Source organism: Anser anser (assembly GCF_964211835.1).
Source record: "Anser anser genome assembly, chromosome: 27".
NCBI classification, from domain to species: Eukaryota; Metazoa; Chordata; class Aves; order Anseriformes; family Anatidae; genus Anser; species Anser anser.
This window is the reverse complement of record NC_139748.1, coordinates 7,131,089-7,155,043: the sequence shown is the minus strand read 5'-3', so window position 1 is coordinate 7,155,043 and position 23,955 is coordinate 7,131,089. Positions and strand designations below refer to the sequence as shown.

General features: G+C 72.1%; 4 protein-coding genes across 6 annotated transcripts; 1 reads left to right on the top strand and 3 right to left on the bottom strand.

Annotated features, from left to right (window-relative positions):
* Window positions 1-961: 961 nt before the first annotated feature.
* Window positions 962-7,016, bottom strand: SARS1 (seryl-tRNA synthetase 1). The gene is made up of 11 exons (XM_083813004.1): window positions 6,780-7,016; window positions 5,441-5,511; window positions 5,257-5,337; window positions 4,469-4,627; window positions 3,729-3,872; window positions 3,483-3,638; window positions 2,727-2,948; window positions 2,515-2,644; window positions 1,742-1,899; window positions 1,523-1,652; window positions 962-1,424 (listed from the first exon to the last, which is right to left on the bottom strand). Exons 1-11 carry the CDS (start codon window positions 6,913-6,915, stop codon window positions 1,267-1,269), a joined length of 1,545 nt encoding a protein of 514 aa, XP_083669130.1. The 5' UTR covers window positions 6,916-7,016; the 3' UTR covers window positions 962-1,266.
* Window positions 7,017-8,482: 1,466 nt separating this feature from the next.
* Window positions 8,483-19,258, bottom strand: ELAPOR1 (endosome-lysosome associated apoptosis and autophagy regulator 1). 3 transcript variants are annotated; one of them, XR_014575699.1, is made up of 23 exons: window positions 19,094-19,258; window positions 16,653-16,773; window positions 15,889-16,081; window positions 14,934-15,081; window positions 14,776-14,856; window positions 14,362-14,467; window positions 14,133-14,282; window positions 13,892-13,980; window positions 13,613-13,790; window positions 13,378-13,506; window positions 13,210-13,300; window positions 13,029-13,134; window positions 12,823-12,960; window positions 12,498-12,752; window positions 11,898-12,071; window positions 11,207-11,384; window positions 10,959-11,055; window positions 10,771-10,872; window positions 10,154-10,280; window positions 9,882-10,060; window positions 9,608-9,773; window positions 8,919-9,210; window positions 8,483-8,887 (listed from the first exon to the last, which is right to left on the bottom strand). XR_014575699.1 is itself a non-coding variant. In XM_083812998.1 (22 exons), exons 1-22 carry the CDS (start codon window positions 19,211-19,213, stop codon window positions 9,142-9,144), a joined length of 2,997 nt encoding a protein of 998 aa, XP_083669124.1. In that variant the 5' UTR covers window positions 19,214-19,258; the 3' UTR covers window positions 8,483-9,141. The 3 variants fall into 3 exon arrangements, 2 of the variants coding, with proteins under 2 accessions (XP_083669124.1, XP_083669125.1); XM_083812998.1 differs by having other exon boundaries at window positions 8,483-9,210; XM_083812999.1 differs by lacking the exon at window positions 19,094-19,258 and having other exon boundaries at window positions 8,483-9,210; window positions 16,648-16,769.
* A 286-nt stretch (window positions 19,259-19,544) lies between these two features.
* CFAP276 (cilia and flagella associated protein 276) lies at window positions 19,545-20,231 on the top strand. Its single transcript, XM_083813012.1, has 3 exons — window positions 19,545-19,699; window positions 19,780-19,874; window positions 20,102-20,231. Exons 1-3 carry the CDS (start codon window positions 19,608-19,610, stop codon window positions 20,170-20,172), a joined length of 258 nt encoding a protein of 85 aa, XP_083669138.1. The 5' UTR covers window positions 19,545-19,607; the 3' UTR covers window positions 20,173-20,231.
* On the bottom strand, window positions 20,213-23,366 carry TMEM167B (transmembrane protein 167B). Its single transcript, XM_083813011.1, has 3 exons — window positions 23,225-23,366; window positions 22,995-23,126; window positions 20,213-21,134 (listed from the first exon to the last, which is right to left on the bottom strand). Exons 1-3 carry the CDS (start codon window positions 23,286-23,288, stop codon window positions 21,052-21,054), a joined length of 279 nt encoding a protein of 92 aa, XP_083669137.1. The 5' UTR covers window positions 23,289-23,366; the 3' UTR covers window positions 20,213-21,051.
* Between the last annotated feature and the right edge of the window lie 589 nt (window positions 23,367-23,955).

The window sequence follows — 23,955 nt, the reverse complement described above, 5'->3', positions numbered from 1 at the left end:
GTACGCGCACACTCGGGGCACGCACACGCGCGAACCGCCTGAGTGCAGCACCCCCTGCACCCACCCCGCACCCGGCTCCGGACCCCCCGACACGGTGCCAGCCGCAGCTCCGGGGCCGGGCCGGGAGACACTGGGAGGGGCACCGGGATAAACCGGGAGGGGGCTGTAGGGGGCGTGGGGGGGGGGAGGGCACCGCGATGGGCCGGGGGGGGGCTGCAGGCGGCGGCACCCCCGTCCCGCTGCCCGCACGGGGCCGCGCCGCGGTGCCAGGCAGACGGCGCGGAGCCGGGCCCCGGGGCGCAGAACGGGTCGGACGGGTGCGGGGGGGGAAGGAACCGGCGCCGAAGCCGCCCGGGGACCCCCCCCGGCCCCCGCCCAGGGCTCGGTGACTCAGCCGGGGCCGCTCCCCGCCCTGCCCGGGGGCCCCCCCCGGTGCCCTTCAAAGGCGCTGCCAGGCGGGGAAGCGGGGCGAGGGTGAGCAGAACCGGCTGGTCGGGCTGCGGGGGGGCCGGCGCCGGCCCCCCCCCCCCCCCCCCAGCTCCCGTGGGTGCAGCCCCGGCTTTCCCACGCGCGGCACGCAGCCGGCTGCCGCGGGAGGCACGGCCCAACCCTACCCCCCCCCCCCACCTTCCCACCCCCGGCTTTTGGGAAACTGAGGCAGCCGCCCCCGCCCCCACCGCTGCCCACGGGGGTCCCGGGCGGCAGCTGGGCGAGCGGGGCCCCGGCCCCTCGTTGAATTACAAATGGGATCCGCCGAGCGCCGCCTTTGTCTGCGCCATTGTGTGGGGCCGGCGGCGGCCCCGCGCCCAGCTGCCGCTGCGGAGAAAGGACAGAGGAGGGGAGAGGGGGCCGGAGCCCCCCCACGCCCCCCCCCCATGCTGCAGCGCTGCCCCGGCCCCCCAGCAACCACCCCCCCGCTTTGCGGGGACCCCCAGAGGGGCACAGGCAGCCCGCCGACACGTCTCAGCAGCTTTGCTTTATTGGATTGAAGGAGAGGAAAGTTTCCGCCCCCGGGATGAGCCCGCAGGGCAGCGACCCAGGGGCGCGTGGCCCCGCTCGGGGGGGGGGGGGGACGGGGGGGCCGGAGCCCCGGTACTGTCAGTTCTTCATCCCGGAGCTCGGTGCCGGGGGGGCCGGGCGGTGACCAGCAGCTCCCTGACGCAGACGGGGCCCCGAAGCAGAGGTGGTGATGGATGGGCGCAGCCCGAGCCGGGGAAGAAGCCGAGATGATTCAGGAGGCCTCGACGGCGGCCCCGGGGCCAGCGTTTAGGCGCTGTTCACGCCCATGTTCTGCATCTGCTCCTCTAGCACCCGCTCTCCTCCTGCCGACTTCTTCTTGCTGCCCTCCTGCTGCTTCTTCTGCTTCTTGGAGAGCTCCTGCTCGATGGGGGCCGGCTTCACGAACGGGATCATCTCTCGGAGGTCTGGGGGAAAAGCAAGCGGGACAGATCGCACCAGGGGCACGCGGGGCGCCCAGGGACCCAGCGACGGAGCCCGGGCAGGGCAGGGCGCCGGCTGCTACCTGGGGGCATGAAGTTGCGCAGCCTCTCGGGTACGAGGATGCCCTCCTCCGTCTGGTAGTTCTCCAGGATGGCGCAGATGGTCCGGGTCGTGGCGCACATTGTGGCGTTGAGCATGTGCACAAACTCCACCTGCAGCAGGGACACGGGGAGGGGGGGACGCAGTGAAGCAGAAGACGGGGAGAGCGGGACATCCCCCCCCCCCCGCCACGCGCCCTCACCTTGTCCATCATCTTCTTGGTCTGCCCGTAGCGGATGCGCAAGCGGCGCGCCTGGTAGTCGGTGCAGTTGGAGCAGGACACGAGCTCCCGGAAAGCCCCTGAGCCCGGGAACCAAGCCTCCAGGTCCAGCTTCTTGCTGGCGGCGTGATTCAAGGCGCCTGCGAGATGGGAGGGCCGCAGTTAGCGGGGTCCAGCCCAAACAGACTGTCAGGGCCGCGGCGGAGGCTAAGGCTTGAAGGCTGCAAAGCGGCTTCAGCAGCGCCGTGCCAGTGCTCTGCGCTCGTCCCAGAGCAGGGACACGGCTGCCCAGCAGAGCAGAGGCTGGAAGGAGCCACTACACGGGCAATTCCCCTGGGAGGAGTCACTCAGACTTCCCTTCCCTTCCAGAGGGACAGTGGGGACGCAGCAGGGACACGGTCCCAGCATGGTGGGGTGCCCACGCAGTGTGTGTCCGTCCCAGTGGGCCCGGAGTGACGCGGAGCATCGCTGCAGGAAAGCAGACGTCCCCTTCCCTCTGCGCCCAGGGCCAAGGCGCCGTCTCCCCGGACCAGGCCTAGGGACTGACACCGTGGGAACGCGAGCCAGGGATGCTCTCGGACAAAGAAAGCTGTGCCGGGAAGTGGGTCAGGGCACGGTGGCACCCGAGGCGCTGGCAGAGGCGCCTGGTCTGCTCCCAGGCCATTGTGGCAAGGAGATGGAGCGAGGAAGTCCCCACCCCAAGGGCCTTCCCGGTACGCCGGCACCCCACACGGCCCCGCGGCGGGGACCCCTACCCGAGACGATGTTAACGATGTGGTAGGGGATGCCCAGGGACTGGTAGAAGTCCTCGGCCGTGGCGATCATCTCATCAAACATCTCCCACGACTTGTTGTCGTGCGGCGAGGCGTAGACGAACTGCTCGATCTGCGGAGAGAGAGCGGCCCCCCGTCAGCTCCGGCCTGGGAGGGGGCACAAATGCCCTGCGGGGGCTCCCCGCTCCTCTCACCTTCTCGAACTGGTGGACGCGGAAGATGCCGCGGGTGTCCCGGCCGTGCGAGCCGACCTCCTGGCGGAAGCAGGTCGACAGCCCCGCGTACTTGATGGGCAGATCCTCCGGCTTCAGCCACTCGTCCCGGTGCAGGGCTGCGATGGGCTGCTCCGAGGTGGCGATGAGGTACTTCTCGTCGATGGAGCTGTCCTCCGCCTTCTCGCTGCCCTTGCCAATCACCTGGGGAGCAGGGGGAGCCGTGGGGACAGGAAAGAGCCTCTGTCCCCCGTCCCCAGCTGTCCCCGCACCTCTGGGGACAAAGCCCCCCAGCCCCGGCAGATGCTCAGGGCAGCCAGCACAGGCGCCCGCGCTCCCTGGCAGCGAGGCTTCCCAGGAGGGGAACGGGACGGCTCCGAAGTGGGTCGAGAAAAGGGGAGCAGCTGCCGTTCGCTGCTTGTTCGGCCTCCTTTGTAGGCCCCAATGGCCTCCCGCCAGCTCCCGATGGCGAGGCTGGGGACGAGCTGTCACCCGTCACCGCATCGCCTTGACAACTGGCTGCGTCTGCAGGCCAGGCCTTCCTCGTCCCTAGCGGGCCTTCCTCGGAGGAAGACAGACCCAGGGACGGGGAGCAGCAGGGAGCCCATGCCACGGCCTCGCCAGGGCAAAGGGACAGCAGCCGGCTGCCTCCCGGCAGGGGAAGGCACGCGGCAGAGGCCGGGCTGGATGCGGGTGCCAGGCGGCGAGACGCAGAGAGCCAGAGGGCGCCGGGCTCACCTTGTACAGCTCCTCGTCGAACTGGCTGAGCTGGGCCACCTCCTGCATCACCTCCTTCCGCATGAAGAAGGGGGTGTAGACGGGAGTGTAGCCCTTGGCGCGGAGGCTCTGCAGGGCGTACTGGATCAGGGCCTGCTCCAGGAACACCAGGGGACCCTGCGGGACAAGGGGAAGCCACCGCCGGTCACACGCGCCCCGCTGCGCCGTCCCTGCTCACCCGGCAGCGCCGCAGGGCCGGGCTCTCACCTTAAGGAAGTAGCCCCGGCTCCCCGCGACGACGGCTCCCTTCTCTCCCTCGTAACCGTCCACCATCACCACCAGGTCCACGTGGGAATACTTCTTCCTGCAGCTGCAGTCACCCCAGATCCGCTCCACCTTGTTGTCCACATCCTGCACACAGACAAGGAGCAGAGACCATCACCTGTCCTCCCCGGCCTGTGGTGACACCAGTCTGCTCCTCGCCGCGCTGTCCTGGGCCCAGGCTGGGAGCCGGGCCCCCCCCAGCCTCTTCCCTTCCCCTTCCCCACTCCCCGGCCCCCTCCGGGGCCAGGCTTTGCCACCTGGCAGCGACTGAACCCAGACCCCTCGAGCCAGAGCTGGAACCCCAGTGCTGATCCCTGCTGGTCACTTATTATGCGGCCACTTGGCAGCCGGCCCAGCCCAATTGTGTTCCCCCAGCAAAATACTCCTGCTGGATGAATGAGGGCAGCCGAGGGAGATCCCAGCCCCCGGCTCCCAGCGAGTTTCCCATGTATTCCCCGAACAATGGCCGCGTCCCGCGCTGTCTGAGCTGCTCTTTGTGTGCTCCCGGCAGGAAACGCTGCCTTGTCATGCAGATTTCATTCACCGCCCGCAGATCTGGGGGCACCTCCCCGCAGCGCGTCCCACTTGCCGGTGGTTTCTGGCTTTGATGCACCAGCAGGGCTGGCTCCGGTCAGCCCCACGGCTCCCCACACCGCAGGAAGCCGCGCTCCGTCCGCCCCTACCTCGTCGTTGCTGATGGGCACCGAGGGGTGGAGGAGGTTCCCGATCTCCCGGAGACTCTCGAAGCGCTCTGCCTCCAGCCTGACGCGCTCGGCGTCGCACTTGAGGATGGCTTCGTCGATCAGGAGACGGACCTTCTTGATCTGGGATACCTGCAGCCCCTGTGCAGGCAGCGGGGTGAGATGGGGAAGGGAGGAAAACCGCAGGGGAGAGGGGGCTGGCAGCTGAGCGCAGTTAATCGCAGACCCCCACCCGCTGACACGGTCTCTGGAGCGAAACCATGGACTGAACGCATCAAACAACAGCCAGGGAGCACAAAGGCCCAACATAAGTCAAGCTCTGAAAGGCCTTGCGCAAGCTACGGCGTCACGCAGCGCCTGACAGCAACAAGGGGGAGCAGTCAGCTCCCATGGCAGCAAAAGGCGGCCAGCGCCACGCTCATTAAACATCTCAGTTAACGAAGAGGGGAGGGGAATGAGCAGGGAGGAAGGGCCTCGCAGAGGACACGCAATTACTGAGGCTGCTCAAATCCCCCACGGAACCAAAGGACAAGCCCCGGGCTGGTGACCAGGCCGACACACACAGGCTGCAGCGACCTTAAGACGAACGACACCGGGCAAGCGCCAGTCACCGCTGGCGTGGGACTGGGAGAAGCGGGGAGCTGCTTGTGGGGCTGCAGGCAGCCGCCCCTGCCCTGGCGCTGGGGTTTCCGTACACCTCACGCTGCCAGTTTGGGCAGGGACAGGCGAAGCCCTGGACGAAAGCACCGGGGAGATGGGGCTGGACTCACCCCTAGGATGTCGGCCGTGAGCTCGTCCAGGTTCTGCGCGCTCTCCGGAACAGACTCGTCGGTCCCCACGGGTTCTTTTTTCTGCAGCGGGAGGAAAGAAAAAAACCCACCGTGCGTAAAGGCTGAAGCAGCAGAGTAAAAACATTCCTTAGCGATGCTAGGAACAGGCCTGCAAGGCCCCCACCTTCATCTTGTCCCCAATTGTTTTGCTGCACAGGTTCTTCAGCTTGTTCAAGTTATCGGCACGAAACCTACCTGCAGGGAGGAGCAGAGGAAGCCGTCAGCAAGGCACAGAAGTGGGGCTACGACCTCCCCCCGGTGCTGCAGCTCGCCCTGACCCCCTCCTACCAGCGCTGCCCCCCAGCAGAGAGCTCCCACACCGAGGATTTGTTTGAGCCCACCGGGAGCGATGCTGCGCCGGGCTGCAGCCCCACCAGGACCCCCAGGCTGGACTGGGGCTGTCGGGGTCCGGGCGGACCCAGGGCCACGGGGTGACAGCCAAGAGATTTGGGTCGTTCTCCCCTCCCCGCTATCGCCTGGCAAAGCCTCGCAGAGCCGGGGAGGAGCTGGGGCGAGGACAAGGAGGGGCCACGGGCAGGGCCCTACGGGTGACAGCGGGGCCGGGCGGGACACAGCTGTCCCTGCTGGCAGGCAGCCCCCGGCACCCACACGCTAACGCCGGCGCGGGGGAAGAGCCAGCCTCTGCCTCCGGGAACGTCCCCGGGGCGAGAGGAGAGCTCTGCGGGGGGCACCTGCCGCAGGGGACCCGCCGCGGGCGGGCAGGATGAGGCCCACGGAGGGGGGGGGGGGGGGCTGTCACCGACCGGCACCGGGCAGGACGCGGGGCCCTGGCGGCCGCCCCAAGGGCAGCGTGGTGCGGATTGCATCAGCCACGGCTCGGCCCCGCAGCGCGGCGTCGCAGGGCCCGAGCGCGGGGCGACGGCGGTGCTGCGGGGTGACGGCCACACGCTGCGGGGGGACAGCGGTGGCGGCAGCCGGGGGACGCGCCGGGCGTGCTGCGGCAGGGCCGGGCTCGGCCTCCCCTCGCCTCGGTCAGGCCGAGCCCCCCCTGCGGCACCGCTCCCCCCCTGCGGCAGCGGGGCGGCGGCTGCTGGCCCCCCCCCCCCCCCGCGCCCCCCCCGGTCCCCCCGCAGCCGGACCCGGGGCTCGGTGCCCGCTCCCGGTCCCCACCCGGTGCTGGGGGGGGGGGGGCGGGGGGTGCCCGGTGCTGCCCGGGCTCGGGGCGGCTCCGCGGGGAGGGGGCACCGCGACCCCCGCACCAGGGCGCACCCGGGCACCGCGGGACCCCCCCCGGGACCCCCCCGGGACCCCCGGCCCGGGGCGGGGGGGGCACCCCCGGGGCCAGGTGTGCGGCCGGGCCCGGGCCCCGCAGAGCCGGGGGGTCCCGGGGGGGAGTCCCGGAGGGGGGTCCCGGTGGTGCCGGGGGGGTCCCGGTGGAGGTCCCGGAGGGGGGTCCCGGTGGTGCCGGGGGGGTCCCGGTCGCGCCCCCCCGCCCCACGTACACCTCCGCCAGGCGCCGTCGGCCCGCACCAGCGCGTCCACCAGCGCCGGGTCCTTGAAGCGCTTCCGCTGCATCTCCCGCACGGCGCCGGGGTCGCCGCCCTTGTCGGCGCGGAACAGGTCCAGGTCCAGCACCATGGCGGCGGCGGCGGCGGCGGCGGCGGCGGCGGCCTCGGGGCGGCCTCGGAGCGGCGGCGGCGGCGGCGGCGGCGGCTCCCCCGGTGCGCGTGCGCGGGGCGGGGCCTGCGGGGGTGGGGGGGGCACCGGGGGGGGCGGGGCCCGGAGCAGCCCCGGGGGTGCGGCGCCCGCCCGCGGGGGGGCGCTGGGGGTCTCCGGGGACCTCTCAGCCCCCCACGGGGCAGCCCAGGGAACCCCCGAGCGTCCCATGGCTTCCTGTAGGGCCCCACGGCCCCCCGTGGGCACCCCCACGGCACCCTAAGGCGTCTCCCGTGGCACCCCAGGGTGCTCCGTGGCACCCCCACGGCATCCCCGCGGCACCCCATGGCACCATACGGTATCCCACGGGCACCTTCCAGCACCCCACAGGACCCTCGTGGTACCCTCTGGCATCTCCCATGGCACCCCTGGGTGCCCCATGACATCCCGCAGCACTTTACGGTACCCCAAGGAACCCGGTGGCAACACACAATATTCCATGGGCACCCTCTGGCACCCCACGGAACCCTCATGGTACCCTAAGGCATCTCCCGTGGCACCCCATAGCACCCTAGGGTGCCCCATGGCACCTCCCACAGCAAACCAGGAAAACACATAGCACCCCGCAGCACCACACAATACCCCATGCACACCCTCTGGCACCTCACCCACCCTCACCGTACCCTTTGGCATCTACCATGGCACCCCAGGGTGCTCCATGGCATCCCTTGGCACCATATGGCATCCCCACGGCACCCCATGGCATCCCCATGGCACCCCATGGCACCACACGTTATCCCACGGGCACTGTACGGCACCCCGTATCACCCTTATCGTACCCCCTGGCATCTCCCATGGCACCCCATAGCACCCAGGGGCGCCCCACGGCATCCCTTGGCACCATACGGCACCCCCACAGCACCCCATGGCATCCCATGTCACCATATGGCATCCCCACGGCACCCCAGCTTTCCCCTGCTCCCCTCCCTCCCCACCCCTGGGTGCCAGGCTGGCCCCCCCCCCCCGTGCTGGGGACCCCCCCACCAGCCCCGCTCCCCCCCGGGGCACGGAGGCACCACGCGGGACTCAGAAACGTCGCCTTTATTGCACGGCTGGGACATGCGGGGCCTCCCGGCGCCGCCTAGAAAACGCGGAGATCGCTGTAAAAAGGGGGGGGGCTGGAGCCGCGGGGCCGAGGGGCAGCAGCCGCCCCCCCGGGGACACCCACGGGAGGGACCCAGCAGCGGGGGGGAACACGGTGCTGGGGGCTGCCGGCACGGGGGCACCCGCTTTGGGGCAGAACCACCCCAATTGGTGATTCCCGGGGGGGGGGGCAAGGCAAGGAGAGGGGGAGCGGGGCTGGCACAGGGTGGTGGGACGGCTGGCGTGGCACGGCGTGACACGGTGTGACAGCATGGCATGGCACGGTGTGACACGGTGTGACATGGCATGGCACGGCATGACACGGTGTGACACGGCATGGCACGGCATGACACGGTGTGACAGCATGGCATGGCACGGCGTGACACGGTGTGACATGGCATGGCACGGCATGACACGGTGTGACACGGCATGGCACGGCATGACACGGTGTGACAGCATGGCACGGTGTGACACGGTGTGACACGGCATGGCACGGCATGACACGGTGTGACGGCATGGCACGGTGTGACACGGTGTGACACGGCACAGCCAGCCCCTGCCTGCCCCCGCGCCCCACGCTGTGGCTGCAGGGCACGGGGCACACACGCGGGAGCGCGCACACACGTGTGCCGTGCACACACAGCCCCGTGCACGCACACACCCTGCAACCAGGCCCGCGCGCACCCACAGCCACGTGCAAAATCACCTGTGCACAAGCACACCGCTGGCATGCGCACACGCCTGCCACATGCGTGTGCACCCCCCCCACGCACATGCCTGCCACACGCATGTGCACCCCCCACGCACACGCCTGCCGCACACGTGTGCACACACACACATGCCTGCCACACACGTGTGCACCCCCTCGCACACGCAGGGGCTGCTCCTGGTGTTCCCGTGCCCGGCTGGGGGGGGGCCGCGGGGCCGGGCTGGCTCAGCACCCCCTGTGTTTGGCATTTCGTGGCTATTCCCGGGGGGAACTGGGGGGGGTACAAAAGCGCCCCGGGGGCTCCGCGGGTCCGTAAGGCCACGGGGGCGGGGGTGGGGGGGGCGGGCACGGCCCCCTCACAGCTCCAGGTCGGTGCCGCCGGACGACGGCTTCAGCGGAACGGAGTCGAAGCCGTCTGGGGTGCGCTGCGGGGAGCGGGGACACTGAGGCACTGGGACACCCCCACGCTGGGGACACCCCATCCCTAGGACACCCCCATCCCTAGGACACCCCCAGCACTGGGACACCATGGGACATCCCCACCGCCGTCCCCTGGGACACCCCCATCCCCTGGGATCCCCCCCCCGTCTTTGTGACACCCCTATGCCCTGGGACACCCCCGGTCTTTGTGACACCCCCGTCCCCTGGGACACCCCCATCCCCTGGGACGCCCCCACTCTTTGTGACACCCCCCATTCTTGTGGCACCCCATCCCCTGGGGCACCCCCATCTTTGTGATGCCCCCCTCCCCTGGGACGCCCCCCGGTCCCCATGCGGCTCCTCCGCCTGCCCCGTGGCCGTGCCCCCCCGGCGGGCGCCCACCTTGGAGGTGAAGGCCTTGATCTTGCCCAGCAGCGACTTCTTGGTGGCGAAGATGAGCTCGTCCTCGGCGTCCTCGCCCTCCATGATGGCGCAGCTGTCGGGCGCCGGCAGCTCGCTCTCCTTGGCCGCCGCGTTCATCACCAGCTTGGAGTACTTGTACTCCAGCCTGGGGACCCCCCGGCCCCCCGTCAGCCCCGGGAGGTGAGGGGGGGGGGACACACCTCACGTCCTCCTCCTCCTCCTCCTCCTCCCCCCCACGGCGGCCCCCACTCACTTCTGGTTCTTCTTCCAGAAGTAGGCGGCCAGGGCAGCCAGCAGCACGGCCACGCACGTCCCCACCGAGACCCCCACCTTCAGCCAGAAATCGGCGCTGCGGCAGCTGCGGACCCTCGGCGGGGGCAGGCGCTGCCCCCCGCGGCACAGCCGGGGCTCCCGCCACACGTAGGTGGTTCTCTGTGTGCGAGTGTTTGGGGGTCGGGGGGGGGACACGGGGCTCAGCGGGGCGTCCCCGCGTCCCCCCGTAGCCCCCCGCGGTGCCGCCGGTACCTGCAGGCCGCGCTGGCAGGCGCCCACGATGGCGCGGAAGTGGCCGGCGGAGCAGCGCGGGCAGCCCTCGGCCGTCGCCCACAGCAGGTGGAAGGTGCAGCCGTCACAGGTGCCCTCGGGGCATTTGCTGGGGACAGGCGCGGCGAGGACGTGGGGGTGGCTGTCCCCAAAGCCGAGGACCCGAGGGTGCCGCCCTCCCCACGGCAGCGCCGTGTCCCCGGCGTGGTCCCCAGCAGCGGCACCCGCCGCTGCAGCGTGGGGGACACGGGGGTGGCTGTCCCCAAAGTGAGGACCCCGAGTGCCACCACCCTCCCTGTGGCACTGAGATGTGTGGGGACAGGAGCTGGGGGGGCGTCGGGGGAGGGATTTAGCACTGGACCCCCCCCGGCAGTGCGGGGCTGCGAGGATGCTCCCGTCCCCCCGGCCACCCCAGTCCCCAGCGGTGGCACCCACCTGGGCGCAGCACAGAGGGACAAGGCGGGGGGGGGGGCTGCCCCCCTCCCTCTGGCACTGCGGTGCGTGGGGACAGGAGGAGCTGGGGGACACCTGGGGGGCGGAACTGAGGGCTGGCTCCCCCCCTCCATGCCACCACCCGGGTCCCCGGCGGTGGCACCCACCTGGGCACAGCCAGGCTGCCGGTGCCTGGCAGCAGCGGGTCGCAGCGCAGGCGGATGGTGGTGGCCCGGCCCCCGCTGCACGACTGCGTCACCTCGCTGGACCTGTGGTGGCACCGGGGGGTGGGGGTCAGCGAGGCCCCTGGACCCCCTCCCACACCCCCAGGGTCCTGGCCCCCTCCCGGCCCCACCTGTAGAAGAAGATGATGTCGGGCAGCTCGGGGTTGGCAGGGGGGAAGAGCTCGGGGGGCGCGGTGATGCCGTCCAGCGTGGGGCTCGTGGTGACACCTGTGAGGGCAGCAGGGTGACGCCGCGTCCCCGGTGCCGGGGGTCCCAGCACCCACGGGTGCCAAGAGCGCCTGCAGGTGCTGAGCGTGCCCGGAGGCCCGCCAGGGGCCGGGGCGAGGATCAAGGCGAAAAGGGGGCTCTCTCCGCTCACCCACGACGCGGTCAGCCAGGCTGACGGGCTGCGAGGACACCACCGCCCGGTAGCCCACCACGTCGGAGGGCACCACGATGGCCTGGCACACGTGGGACGTCACCACCCGGCCCGCGCCCCCCTCGTCCGGCAGCCGCGCGTCCGTCACGTTGTCCGTGCATGAGGCCGCCTTCCTGCCCTGCCGGCGGGGCGGGCGTGTGACACGCGGCGGGGGCACCGCGTGTGTGCATGCGCGGGCAGGGCTGTGTGTGCGTGCACGTTTGGGGGTGTGCATTTGCATGACCGTGTGCGTGTGTGAACCACGTGTGCCCATGTGTACGTTTCCCTGACTTTGTGCAAGTGAACACAGGCGTTTGCACAAGCGTGCTCGTGTCTACGCACAGGTCGCACTCACTGTGAGCGTGCGCTTCCATCACCGTGCGTGTATGCACGCGTGTTTACACAACCACGCGCGCGTGGCCGCGTGTGTGCGGGTGTGCTTGCATGCCTGAACGCGAGCACAATGGCCTGACTGCGCGTGTGCTTGCGCAGCCGCGCACGTGGCTTTGCACGTGCGTGTGTTTGTACAGCTGTGCACGCACACGTGGTGCGCACACCTGCCCGCACACACCTGCACGTCTGCGCATACCCACGTGGCTACACGCCCGCGTGCCCCCACACCCCCCCCGCACGCCTCCGGCGCCGCACTCACGCGGTTGCCGCAGAGGCTGACGTTGAAGTGGTGGAAGTACTTGAGGCCCTTGGAGGTGAAGCTGGGGCCGCTGGCGAACGCCGTGCTGGCGGCCAGCGCCGAGAAGTCGTAGTGCAGCGTGCGGCCCGGCAGCGCCAGCGAGAAGCTGCAGTTGTTGTAGCAGAGGGAGCGGACCTGGCCGGGGGGGGGGGGGGCACTCAGGGACCGCTATGGGGGGGGGGCCGGTGGCACCCAGCCGGGGTCCCATCGTGCCACCCAGATGGGATGGCCAGAGGGGCTGGTGTCAGCCACTTGGGGATGTCCAGGGGAGGGGGTGACAGCCCTGCAGGGCTGGGTGCTGCCAGCTATTGGAGCTACTGGGGGCCGAATGCGGCCACGTGTGGGGACTGGAGAGGGGCTGGTGCCCCCCCCCCCCCCCCCCTTGGGGATTGCTAGGGGATGGTGCCAGCCACCGGGGGCTGGTGTCAACCACTAGGGGCTGGTGCCACCGCTTCGGGGATGGCCAGGGGCTGGTGCCCCCCTCTGGTGCCCATCTGGGATGCCTGGGGTCTGGTGGCACCCCCGGGGATGCCACCCTTGGGGACAGGCGGGGACGGTCACCTGGTTGCTGTGGGTGCCGGGGCCGCAGGGCTGGCAGGTGGGGGTGCTGCCGGGGGGGTGCCCCCGCAGGTAGGTGCCGGGGGGACAGGGCTGGCAGGCGCCGGTGGCGTGGTCCAGGGCGTGCCCGGGGGGGCAGGGGGCGCAGGCCCCCCCCGGCTCGGGGGCGCAGCGTCGGCAGAAGGAGGCCACCCCACCCAGCACGTTGGTGACGTTGACGGAGTAGAGCTTGGCCACGTCGCTGGTGTACCGCCGGCCCTGGCGCCAGGAGCAGCCGTCAGCATCACCCCAAGGGACACCGCCGGCCCCGTCCCTGTCCCCAGCTCACCGCCTCGTGGTAGGGCGTGCGCTGGAACGCCCAGGTGAAGCTCATGGTGGCGTTCTTCTCCACCACGTAGGTGTACGACTGCTTCCCCTTGGGCCCCGTCCACGTCTCCACCGGCGTGTTGGTGCGGGAATTGACACCCTGCGGGGACACGGGGGGACGTGGGACACCCCGTGGCCCAGCCCCCCCGCCCCCCCGCCACCACTCACCACCATGAAGTAGAGCTCGCAGCTGACGCTGCAGATGGTCTCGAAGACAAAGGTGATCCTGGCCACCTCCTTGCTGTCCCCGTCCTCCAGCGCCGGCTGCGGGGGACTGGGGACGCAGGGGACGGTGGGGACCGCTGCCCGCCCCACGGCAGCGCCACCGTCCCCGTGGGGAGGCGCTCACCTGAAGCCGGGCACCACCAGCGTGAGGATCATGAAGTCGTTGTCGGAGGCTCCTGCCGCCGTGTAGATGTAGTCCCCAGCCACCTCCCAGCCTGCAAGAACGAGGTGAGGACTCGGCGAGGTTCCCTGCTGCCCGTGGGGACGGGGAGGGGACGGCGCCCGGCGGTACCTGCCATCCCCTTGTACTCGAAGTTGATGCCGCTGAGCACGGTGGTCTCCATGTTGGGGGGCAGCACGTTCCACCACTTGTACTCCAGCCCCAGCACCGGCTCGGTGCCGGCCGGGCAGCGGACGCAGCCTGGGGACACCGGGGACAGCCCTGCAGGGGGGCAGCGCCCACGGCCCCCCCCCGAGGTTTGAGGGTGCCCGGACACCCCACGGGACGGCCCCGGGGACCTCCTTACCTGAGCCGTTGGAGTAGGAGCCGTAGGGACAGGGCTCGCAGGCGCTGCTGTTGCTTTTGAAGAAACCAGGGTTGCAGGGGGGGCACTTGGTTTTCACCCCCGAGGGGGGCAGCTGGGCTGCCTGCGGCAGCTCCTCGTTGCAGATTTTCGGCTCTGCCCACTTGAACATGAGCTGGGTCTGGGCAGGCGGGGGCACAGGGTGAGCTGGCACCGGGAGGGCGCGGGGACAGCACACGGGGACCCTAGGGACCGGGGCAGGGGGGGGCGGCAGGGCTGTACCTCCCCGTTGGCATCGCAAGCTGTGTGCGTGTAGAAGTAATCCTTGTCCGTGCAGGGCGGCCTCACCTTGCAGGACGCGGAGCCTTGCTCTGCCGGGCGGTGACAGCGGTGAGGTCCCGGGGGGGCACCCCGGGATGTCCTCCATGTCCCCGCGGGGACATCCCTCGGAGCATCCCCCCGGCCATCCCCGAGCATCTCCGGGGCTGCGGGGGCAGCGGGGACGGGGACACGCGGCTCTCACCCGCGTAGGTGGCCGGCTCGCAGGGCTGGCAGGCGGTGGCGCCTTTGCTGGAGAAGGTGTTAGCGGGGCAGAGCTGGCAGAAGGAGGAGCCGGCGGCGGCGGCGTAGGTGCCGGGTTTGCAGGGAAAGCACTCGGAGGTGTAGGCGACTCCTGGCAGCAGGAAGGTGCTCAGGGTCGGGGGGGGGGGGGAGGGGGCACAGTGGGAGCCCCCCACCCCGCGCCCACCTACCTGTGATCCCGATGTTCCTCACCAGCACGGGCTTGGGGACCTTGGACCACACGGAGAAAGCCGTGGTCCTCCAGTAGAGCACGTTGTTGCCGCGGCTCAGCTCCACCTGCGAGCGGCAAGGGAGGGGTGGGAGCGGGGGGATCCCAGTGATGGGGAGGGGCTGGAACCCACCGGGGGGTCACGGCACCCACCCCTGTCTGCCTCCACCGACCCTCCCCTTTGTGCCCTCGGAGAGCATCTCCCTGTGCTGGGGTGACAAGGGACCTGCGAGAGGTGACAAATGACCCCCGGGGGGCTGCGGCGAGGGACCCTTCAGGGGGGCTGTGACGAGGACCCTGGGTGGGAGCCCTGGGGGGCTTCCCCAAGGGGCTGCGCCGTGGATCCCCCCGTGCCACCTCCGGCCCCCACGCTCACGCTGTGGAACTCCCAGCCCTTCTCCGTGGTCCGCATCCAGCGCGACTCCTCCACCGTGGGCTGGCACTGGTCGTTCTGCACCTGCGGGGACAGGGACGGTGTCGCGAGGGGGACACCCCCTGGGAACCCGGGAGCCCTGCCCTGCGCCCGGCGCCTACAAAGAACTCGAAGACGATGCTGCTGTCGGGGTAGATGTACTCGAAGGAGACGGTGCCCGACTGCTTCAGGTTGACGGCGTACATGAGGGTGGCCGTGCACTCGTCCGTGTTGGAGGCGATGTAGTCACCCAGCGGCACCCACGTCGACCTGGGGCAGGTGACACAGGGCGGCACGGCGTGACACAGGCTCCGTCCCTGTGGACGGAGGGCGGTGGGGACAGGTGACAGCCCTGGGCGGCCCAGGGAAGCAAAATGCGACACAGGGCACAGCACAAGAAAGCCCAGGGATGGAATAGCAGAAGGTGCTGCTGTTGCACCTGCAGGGTGCCGAGGAGGCAACGAGCTTAGGGGTGTGCAAAAGGGCTGGGGGAAATCCAGCGCCGGGTAGCTCCGCATGCTGGGGAGAACCCAGGGGACGTCACAGCGCGGTGACAAGGGGACGTCCCCCTGACCGAGTGGGCTGAGACGCGGGTGGGCTGCGGGAGGGGGATCCTGCAGCGCCGGGACCGCGGGTGAATAATTAAAGGCTGCTGGAAGTAGGTTACATTTGCAAGCTGCATCGACGCTGCGGTGCGTGGCGGGCGCAGGCTGCTGGCACGGCGGGGCTCGACGGCTGCCGCCGGCGCTGATCAAAGGCCCGCGGTGGAAAACAAAGGCGCCGGCTCGTGCGGCAGCAGCGGGGAGGGCCCCGGGCAGCAGCACCCTCCGTGACGGGGGCTGCGGACGGGTCCTACCGTGGGGCTGCAGCGAGCCAGGACAGGGTGGGACGAGGCTGCTGGGATGCCCCCTCCCCGTGGCTGGGCTGCTTTGGGGCTGCCAGGGATGGGCAAGGAGGGAGCAGGGGGGGCAATTTTCCATGCGTGGACGTGTCCCGAGCACGCTGCAGCCCCCCGGGTGTCGGTACCCGGGCAGCAGCCGGGCAGGAAGCCCCCAGGACGCGGCCGGGGCCACTCACGCCGTGCAGTTCTCCACCGTGTCGCCGAAGCTGTCGTCGATCTCCAGGTTGGTGGCGACGTTGGCGAAGCCGTGGGGCACCTCGTCCCACTCGTCGAAGCGCACACCGGTGCCCAGCGAGTAGGTGCCCTCGGCGCAGGGCTTGCACGACTGCGCCTTCATGTCGAGGAACTCACCTGCCTTGCAGGAGAAAGCTGCCCGCGTGCAGGGGGGGCATCAGCGCCGCCGCTGCCCCCTCCCGCCGGCGCTGCTTTGGCTTCACCGCCCCCAGCTCTGCTTTCCCAGCGGGACCTTCCCCCCCCCGCCCCGTCCTGAGCATCCTGCACGGCCCCCAGCGGGAGGGAGGGCAGCCCCGGACGGGTGGCTTTGGCCGTGCCGCTGCCTTACAATGCAGCAAGTGGCAGCCGGGAAGGGACCCCGGGACAAAACGTGGTGCGGGCCAGGCAGAGCCCCCAACCCACCCTCCTCGGGGGGCTTCCGTCTGCCCCACGGCATCCCAGGGACGGCCCCGCCGCAGCCGTCCCCGTGCCGCACCGACGACTCCGTTAATGAGCGTTTATTGCTATGGAGCAGCTGGATCCTGCCGGCGCCTTTGAAGGCACCGCGTTGCCACCAGGCTTATGAGAAGCCGCGTTTCGGCTCGCAGCTGCTCCCCGGGAGGAAGGCTCAGCCTTGTCCCCCCCCCACCCCTCCCCTTTCTGCTCCGCTTTTACCCCTGCTGATCATCCAAAGCCCCCCCCCGCCGCTCCTGCACCCCAACCTTACAGCACTCGGTGCCCTTGACGGGGTCCGGCAGCCCGGTGCAGAGTCCCGGCGTGTGCGGCACGGCCACCCTCCACCGCGACCCCGCGCTGTCGCACGCCGTGTACTCGTAGTGGTACTCGGACTGGAAGAGAGAACGCACAGGAGAGCCGGGACCCCGTGGGGCCGGATCCCCCCCCACGTGCCCACCCTGTTGCTCTGAACATTTCATTCCAGCTGCTGCAACGCCCCAAGCGTGCCGCCTCGAGCAGCTCAACCCTGCCGGACTCTAGGGACCGACCGTGCACGTGGTGGGCAAGGATGCTGGGGACAGGGGGATGCTGGGGACAGGGTTAGGCAGGACGACATCCCCCGGCCCTGACATCTTCCCCACAGGGTGCCAAACCCCCAGAGGGCTGTGGGGACAACCAGGCCACACACGTGTCCCCAGGCTGTCCCCAGGGGACGAGCCATCCCCAGCACGGCGAAGGCACCCGGCGCTGCCAGCCCCTCTGAGGGCAGCCACGGCACCAGCACCGCTCCGGTGCGGGGACAGGGGACAGTCGGTGCCATCACCGTGCCACCTCTGCAGCAGAGACCCCAAGGGCTGGGGGACCCCTGGCCCTGCTCCGGAGGCAGCCGGGCCCTGTTTGCCTTGGCGTGGCCGCGGCACGCGTTGCTCATTAAACACGCTGCCGGATGCACCGTCCTGCTCGGGAGCCGCCCGGGCTGCAGCCGGGCACCGGGAGAGTGCGCAGGGATGGGGGCACAGGCGGGGGGGGGGGGGTTGGTAACACCCCCCGGGTGGATGCGCGGGGCTGCTGGAGCGCAGAGCGGCCGGCTGCATCCTCCCCGTTAGGAAATAAGCCGCCAGCTGCCTCCCAGCTGGGATTTGCTCAAGGCCGGGAGGAGGCGACGCTGGAGCCAGGCGGCACATTCAGTCCCCGAGGCCAGGTCCGGCCGCCCGGTGCTCACCGTGCCCACGGGCAGCTGGCGGGGGCGAGGCAGCGGCACCGCAGCCCCCCCCCCGGCCCCTCCGGAGCACGGAGCCGCGGCTCGGTGCCGGCAGCAGACGCGGGAGCGCGGCAGGTTTGTGCGAAAACAAAGCTTTGATGTTTCCCATCAGCACGAGGCGGCGGTGGGGGGGACGCAGAGGTGCTGGCAGCCCCCAGCCCCCCCAGATTGGGCATAGAGGAGGTGCCTGTGGTGCTGCGGGGGCCGGTTCTTGGGGACACGGGGGTCCCCGTGGCCGCGGGCAGGACGGGGGCACCCTCACACCGCTCTGGGCAGCCCCGAGCAGAGAGCAAGCCCCGGGCATCCGAAGTCACACGTGCTCGAGGCTCTCTGGGGCTCGCACCTCGGTGTTTTCCTCTCCCCAAACTTTGCATCCCCCCCCCCGGGTCTCAGCGCACGGCCGGCAGCGTGAAGCTGTCAACAGCCGTGAGTCGCTCGCCTTCGCCCGCTGTGAGCTCATTAAAGCCAACTCCATCGACACAACTCAGCCCCGGGGCGGCCGCGCGGCGCTGAGGACCCCAGGTGCTGCCACGAGCCCTTCCCAGCGAGCGATGCCCAACCGGCAGGGACAGGCAAGGGGACAAGGGACAGTGGCAGGGGACAGGACCTTGTTGGGAGCAGCCCCCCCCCGGCGCCAGCGCTGGCTGCAGCCCATTGTTTCCAGCTCTGGGCCATGGAACAAAATAAATAAATAAATAAAAAATCGGATCACAGCAAAAAATAATGGCCCAGATGAAAAGCAGCCGCTGGAGCTGGGGGGGGGGGAGCACACGGGGCAGGGAGCCCCCCCGGCAGGTGCCCTGTGCTGGGTCGAAAGGCAAAGAGCTGCCAGGCGGGGAGGGAGATGTGGGGGCAGCGAGGGACGGCGCTGCTGGGGCTGGAGCTGGGGGCAGCCGGGGGCAGCCCAACGGCCCCCCCCAGAAGGTCCCCGCGCCCGGCACCTCCCCGAGCTCACCTGTGCAGGACGCTTTGTGCCGGCCGGACCCGAGATAAGAGCCGTGCCGTGACCGCCTGCCGGCCTGGGAAAGGCGCACGGGCGAGGGGACGCGCGCCCCGCTGCCACCGACCCCGCGGGGCAGGGCTGGGGACCCCCGCTGGCGTCCCCCCGGGGTGGGCAGCGATGGGGGCACCGGGCTCCGACGGGGACAGCCCCAGAGCCCCCCCCCCGGCAGCGGAGCCCCAGCCGGGCTCTGTCCCCAAGGTCCCCGCCGGTGTCACCCGTTAACCCCCGCGGTGACAGCTGGCAGCGGCCCGGAGCCGCCCGGTCCCGCACCGGGACCCGCTCAGCCCCGCGGCCCCGGCCACGCGTGGGGCACGGCGACAGCCCCCCACCGGGGCGGGGGCGGCGCGGAGCCCCCGCGCCGCTCCCGTTACAGCCCCCAGCCCCGTCCCCACGGCACCGGCGCCCCCCCCCCCCCCCCCCCCCCCCCCCCCCCCCCCCCCGCCGGTACCTCCTTGCAGACGTGCAGCCGCTCCCCGGCGCGGCCCGGCGGCACGGCGGCGGCGGCCACGCACAGCGCCAGCAGCACCCGCCGGGCCCCGGCCCCGGCCCCGGCCCCGGTCCCGGCCATGGCGCAGCGGCGGCGGCAGCGGCAGCGCTCGGCCCCGTGCGGGCACCGGCCCCGCGGCCCCGCCCCCCGCCAACGGCCCCGCGCGCGCACCTGCCGCCACCTGCACCGCCCCCGCCCCGCCCCCGGCACCGGGCACCGGCACCGGGCCTCGCCCCCCGGGGCATCGCCCCCTCCCCCCCCCCGGGAGCGGCACCGGCACCGGGCATCGTCGCCCCCCGGGAGCCCGGTCCCGGGCATCACCCCCCGCGCCCTCCCTCCCTCCCCCTCCCGGTCTCCCCGTGTCATCCCCGCCGTGTGCCCCCGCCCCCCCCCCCCCAGCACCGGGCATCCCCTGTAACGGCCCCGCCCTCGCAGCCGTTACCGGGCAACGGCCGCGGCCAGCACCGGCCCCGCCATGGCGGGCGGCGGCGCCGCGTCCCCGCCGGGCCCCCCCCGGCCTTGGAGCCGCCTCCACGCCACGCCCGCGCGGTGCACCCGGGACCACGGGTGAGTGCCCGGTGTGTGCCCCCCACCCCCCCCCCCGCTACCGCCCCCGGTGCGGCGGCTGAGCCCCTGTCCCCGTGCAGGGCCCCCCGGCAGCCGCAGCGGCCCCCGGAGCCCTCCCCGCGGTGCTGGGTGAGCCCCAAGAAGGAGTCGGTGCACAGCATCCAGGGGGGCATCGGTACGGGGGGTATCGGTACGGGGGGTACCGGGGCGGGGCGGGGGGTACCGGGACGGGGCGGGCAGCACGGGGGCGGGGCGGGGGGAACCGGGACGGGGCGGTTGGGTGGGGGGGGGGGGCGGGAACCGGCTGCCGGGGGTGCCGCGGTGCCCCCGCCCCGGTTGCGGGGGGGGGGTACGTGGGGGCCGCCCCGGCGCCGCCGCGATCCGCCGCCCGTCCCCCCGCAGAGTGCCCGCACAGCGCGGCCACCAACAGCGGCTACTCGCGCAAGGCGGACGGCGGCTTCTTCTCCCCGTAGCGGCCCCCCCCCCCCAAATAAAGGCCCGAGCGGCCCGGTGCCGGCGGGGCGGATCAGAATCGCGGCGCGCTCAGGGGCCGGCGGCGGGGCCAGGCCTCGCCTATCTGATCGACTCATCCCGCCCGCCCGCCGCACAGCGCCCGGGGGCTTCGCGGCGCGGCTCTTCTCATCTCGGCCGGGGGCCGATCAAATAAGATCAACGTGTAGGGAGCGGCGGCACGCGCGCACCCCGCGCGCACACACACTCACGCCCCTCTCACACCCCCACGCACGCGCAGCCCCCACCCGCACACACTCGCGCTGCCGCCGCTCTGCGCGCGGCCCCGCCCTTCCCCGCCCTTTTATAGCCTCCCCCCCGCGCGGGGCACGCCGGGTAGCGGGGAGGCCCCGCCCCTCCGCCGCGCGCCGCCTGGCGGCGGGAGGACCGCGGAGCCCCGCCCCCCCACAGAATGCCCCGCCCCTCTCGGCGAAGCCCCGCCCCTTTCGCGATGCCCCCAGACTGAGCCCCGCCCCCCTCCAGGAAGCCCCCGCCCCCTCCAACTGAGCCCCGCCCCTTTCGCGGAGCCCCCCGTCTTAGCCCCGCCCCCTCCCCGAAGCCCCGCCCCCTCCCCGAAGCCCCGCCCCCAGCCCCTCCCAAGCAGAGCCCGGCGGGCAGCTCGGTGCTTTATTGGCCCGGGCCCCGCCGCACCGGGAGCCCCCCGCGCCCCCCCGCGCCCCCCCCGGCGCCGCGGGACCCCCCCGGCCGTGGGGAGGGGCCGGCGGCACCGGGGGCTGTGTCCTGCCCGGGAGGGGGCCGAGCCTCCCCGGCCCCGGGCGGCGAAACGGCGACACCGGCAGCGGGAGGGGACCGGGAGGGGGCGCGGGGGGCGCGGGGGGGCTTCACTTGAGGGCCAGGACGTAGAACGCCATCAGGACGCAGGACACCGACACGGCCGCGTGCAGCCGGGTGCCGATCACGGCAGCTGTGGGGGGGGGAGAGATGGGCACGACCCCAACGCCCCCAGCCCGGACCCCAACGCCCCCAGCACGACCCCAACGCCCCCAGCCCGGACCCCAACGCCCCCAAGCCCCCACCCCAACGCCACCGTCCCCACCCCGTGCCCCCAAGCCCAGCCCCACACGTTCCCGTCGGGACCCCAACGCCACCGCCCCGAGCCCACGGAGCAGCCCCCCAGCGTCCTCCCCCCATGCCCCGTGTCCCCGACGCCACTGTCCCCATCCCATACCCCACCGCACCCACCCGCGTTCCCGGCCAGGAACCCCGTGCCCCCAAACCCAGCCCCCAGTGTCCCCATCCCGGCCACCACATCCCTGTCCCGGACCCCAATGCCACTGTCCCCACGCTGTGCCCACAGCCCAGCCCGCAGTGACCCCATCCTGCAGCCCCACGTCCCCATCCCAGCCCCATGTCCCTGCCCCGCGTCCCCATCCCAGACCCCAACGCCACCGTCCCCATCCCAGCCCCGTGTCCCCGTCCTGGTCCCCGTGTCCCCGTCTCCCCACCCCAGGCCCTGTGTCCCTGTCTCACGCCCCAACGCCGCCGTTCCCATCCCGCACCCACAGCCCAGCTCCCAGCGCCCCCATCCCGGACACCCCATCCCCACATCCCCGCCCCAGCTCCGTGTGCCCGCCCTGGTCTCATGTCCCCACTGCAGCCCCACGTCCCCTGCACACAGCCCCCTGTCCCCACATCCCCGCTGCCGCCCCACATCCCCGTGCCGTGCCCCCAGCCCAGAGCCCCTGTCCCCTATCCCCCATCCCCAATCCACATCCCAGAGCCCAGTGTCCCCATGCCAGAACCCCACGTCCCCAGATGTCCCCCCTGCAGCCCCGTATTCCCATCCCATGCCCCCAGCCCCACGTCCCCGCTGCAGCCCCGTGTTCCCGTGTCAGCACCTCATGTCCCCAGATGTCCCCGTGCCAGCCCTGTGTCCCCAGCCCACGTCCCCATCCCGGAGCCCCACGTCCCCATGCCAGAACCCCACATCCCCAAATGAGCCCCCTGCAGCCCCACGCCCCCCTGCAGCCCCATGTCCCCATCCTGGAGCCCTGCGTCCCCTATCCCATGTCCCCGGCCCCACGTCCCCATCCCAGAGCCCCGTGTCCCCATGCCAGAACCCCGCGTCCCCAGATGTCCCCCCTGCAGCCCCGTGTTCCCATTCCATGCCCCCAGCCCCACGTCCCCATCCCGGAGCCCCGTGTCCCCATGTCAAAACCCCACATCCCCAAATGCCCCCACCCCGGCCCCACGCCCCCCCCTGCAGCCCCGTGTCCCCAGCCCCTGTCCCTTATCCCACGCCCCCCTCCCAGCCCCACGTCCCCAGGTGTCCCCGTCCCAGCCCCACGCCCCCCCGCAGCCCCGTGTCCCCCATCCCACGCCCCCAGCCCCGTGTCCCCATCCCAGAGCCCCGTGTCCCCATCCCACGCCCCCAGCCCCGTGTCCCCATCCCAGAGCCCCACGTCCCCAAATGTCCCCCCTGCGGCCCCACGCCCCCCCCGCAGCCCCGTATCCCCCATCCCACGCCCCCAGCCCCGTGTCCCCATCCTGGAGCCCCGTGTCCCCTATCCCATGCCCCCATCCCACGCCCCCAGCCCCGTGTCCCCATGTCAGAGCCCCACATCCCCAAATGCCCCCCCTGCGGCCCCACGCCCCCCCCGCGGCCCCGTGTCCCCCATCCCACGCCCCCAGCCCCCCGTCCCCGTGTCCCCCCCCCAGCCCCGCGTCCCCATCCCAGAGCCCCGCGTCCCCGTGCCCGCCCCGTTACCCCCCCCAACGCCACGTCCCCCGTCCCCCCCCCGGCCCCAGCCCCCCCCCCCCGCACCCTTGTAGCAGACGCCGCCGAGCCCCCTCCTCTCGCCGTGCAGCCAGGCGCGGAGCCGCGGCACCTTCCGCAGGTAGGCGCAGGTGCACACCAGGAGCAGCCCGAACACCAGCAGCCCGTCCAGCGAGTACACTGCGGGGCACGGCTGCGTCCCGGCACCGCCACCGGGCACCGGGCACCGGCACGGGGCCCCCCCCGCCGCCCCCCGCCCTCCCCCCCCCGCCGCTCACCGTTGGTCATGGCGGCCCCTGGGCCCTGCCTCAGCACCGCCCCGGCCCCGCGCGCTCTGCGCATGCGCGCGGCCGACGCCCCGCCGGAAGCGAGCGGCGCGGCCCCGCGGCTCCAGCGGGCAGCGGGAGCGCGCCCCCGTTGTGCCCACCCACACCCCCCCCCCCCCCGGTCACCCCCCCCGCAGCACCGTGAGGCAGCCCCGGGGCGGCCCCAACCCCCCCCCCCCCCCCCCCCCGGTGGCCCCGAGCGCTGTCCCCCGGGGACAGGACGGGCCCCGCGGGCGGCCCCGGTACCGAGCCCAGCACCGGGGCAGCGCGGGGCGGCTGCGGGGGGGCGCGGCCGGGACCCTCCGGCCCTGAGCGGCAGCTGCGGAAACGGCTCCGGAGGGCCGAGGAGGCCTGTGCCGGCCCCTGACCCCCGTCTGCCTCGCCCAGCCCTCTGTGCCTCCACCCAGTCCTGCATTCACACCGCCTGCCTCCGTCCGTCCGTCCGTTCATCCGTCCATCTGTCCATCTGTCCGTCTGTCCATCCACCCGCCCACACACCCATCCACCCATCTGTCCATCCATTCATCCATCCACCCATTCATGCACCCATCCTTCCTTCCTTCCTCCCTTCCTTCCCTCCCTCCACCCATCCCTCCCTCCCTCCCTCCCTCCCTCCCTCCCTCCCTCCCTCCCTCCATCCATCCATCCCTCCATCCATCCATCCATTCCTCCATCCATTCCTC

What these genes read in the sequence shown, in the direction of transcription:
- TMEM167B (XM_083813011.1), bottom strand. Translation starts at nt 23,288, where the DNA reads ATGCGCAGAGCGCGCGGGGCCGGGGCGGTGCTGAGGCAGGGCCCAGGG. An exon ending in AGGGGCCGCCATGACCAACG is followed by an intron (nt 23,127 to 23,224) that starts GTGAGCGGCGGG and finishes CGTGCCCCGCAG; the next exon opens with TGTACTCGCTGGACGGGCTG. An exon ending in CGGCGGCGTCTGCTACAAGG is followed by an intron (nt 21,135 to 22,994) that starts GTGCGGGGGGGG and finishes CCCCCCCCACAG; the next exon opens with CTGCCGTGATCGGCACCCGG.
- CFAP276 (XM_083813012.1), top strand. Translation starts at nt 19,608, where the DNA reads ATGGCGGGCGGCGGCGCCGCGTCCCCGCCGGGCCCCCCCCGGCCTTGG. An exon ending in CGGTGCACCCGGGACCACGG is followed by an intron (nt 19,700 to 19,779) that starts GTGAGTGCCCGG and finishes GTCCCCGTGCAG; the next exon opens with GGCCCCCCGGCAGCCGCAGC. An exon ending in CAGCATCCAGGGGGGCATCG is followed by an intron (nt 19,875 to 20,101) that starts GTACGGGGGGTA and finishes GTCCCCCCGCAG; the next exon opens with AGTGCCCGCACAGCGCGGCC.
- ELAPOR1 (XM_083812998.1), bottom strand. Translation starts at nt 19,213, where the DNA reads ATGGCCGGGACCGGGGCCGGGGCCGGGGCCGGGGCCCGGCGGGTGCTG. An exon ending in CGAGTACAAGGGGATGGCAG is followed by an intron (nt 13,301 to 13,377) that starts GTACCGCCGGGC and finishes TCGTTCTTGCAG; the next exon opens with GCTGGGAGGTGGCTGGGGAC. An exon ending in CTGGTGGTGCCCGGCTTCAG is followed by an intron (nt 13,135 to 13,209) that starts GTGAGCGCCTCC and finishes CTGCGTCCCCAG; the next exon opens with TCCCCCGCAGCCGGCGCTGG.
- SARS1 (XM_083813004.1), bottom strand. Translation starts at nt 6,915, where the DNA reads ATGGTGCTGGACCTGGACCTGTTCCGCGCCGACAAGGGCGGCGACCCC. An exon ending in CAATTGGGGACAAGATGAAG is followed by an intron (nt 5,338 to 5,440) that starts GTGGGGGCCTTG and finishes CTCCCGCTGCAG; the next exon opens with AAAAAAGAACCCGTGGGGAC. An exon ending in GCCGGGGCTACTTCCTTAAG is followed by an intron (nt 3,639 to 3,728) that starts GTGAGAGCCCGG and finishes CTTGTCCCGCAG; the next exon opens with GGTCCCCTGGTGTTCCTGGA.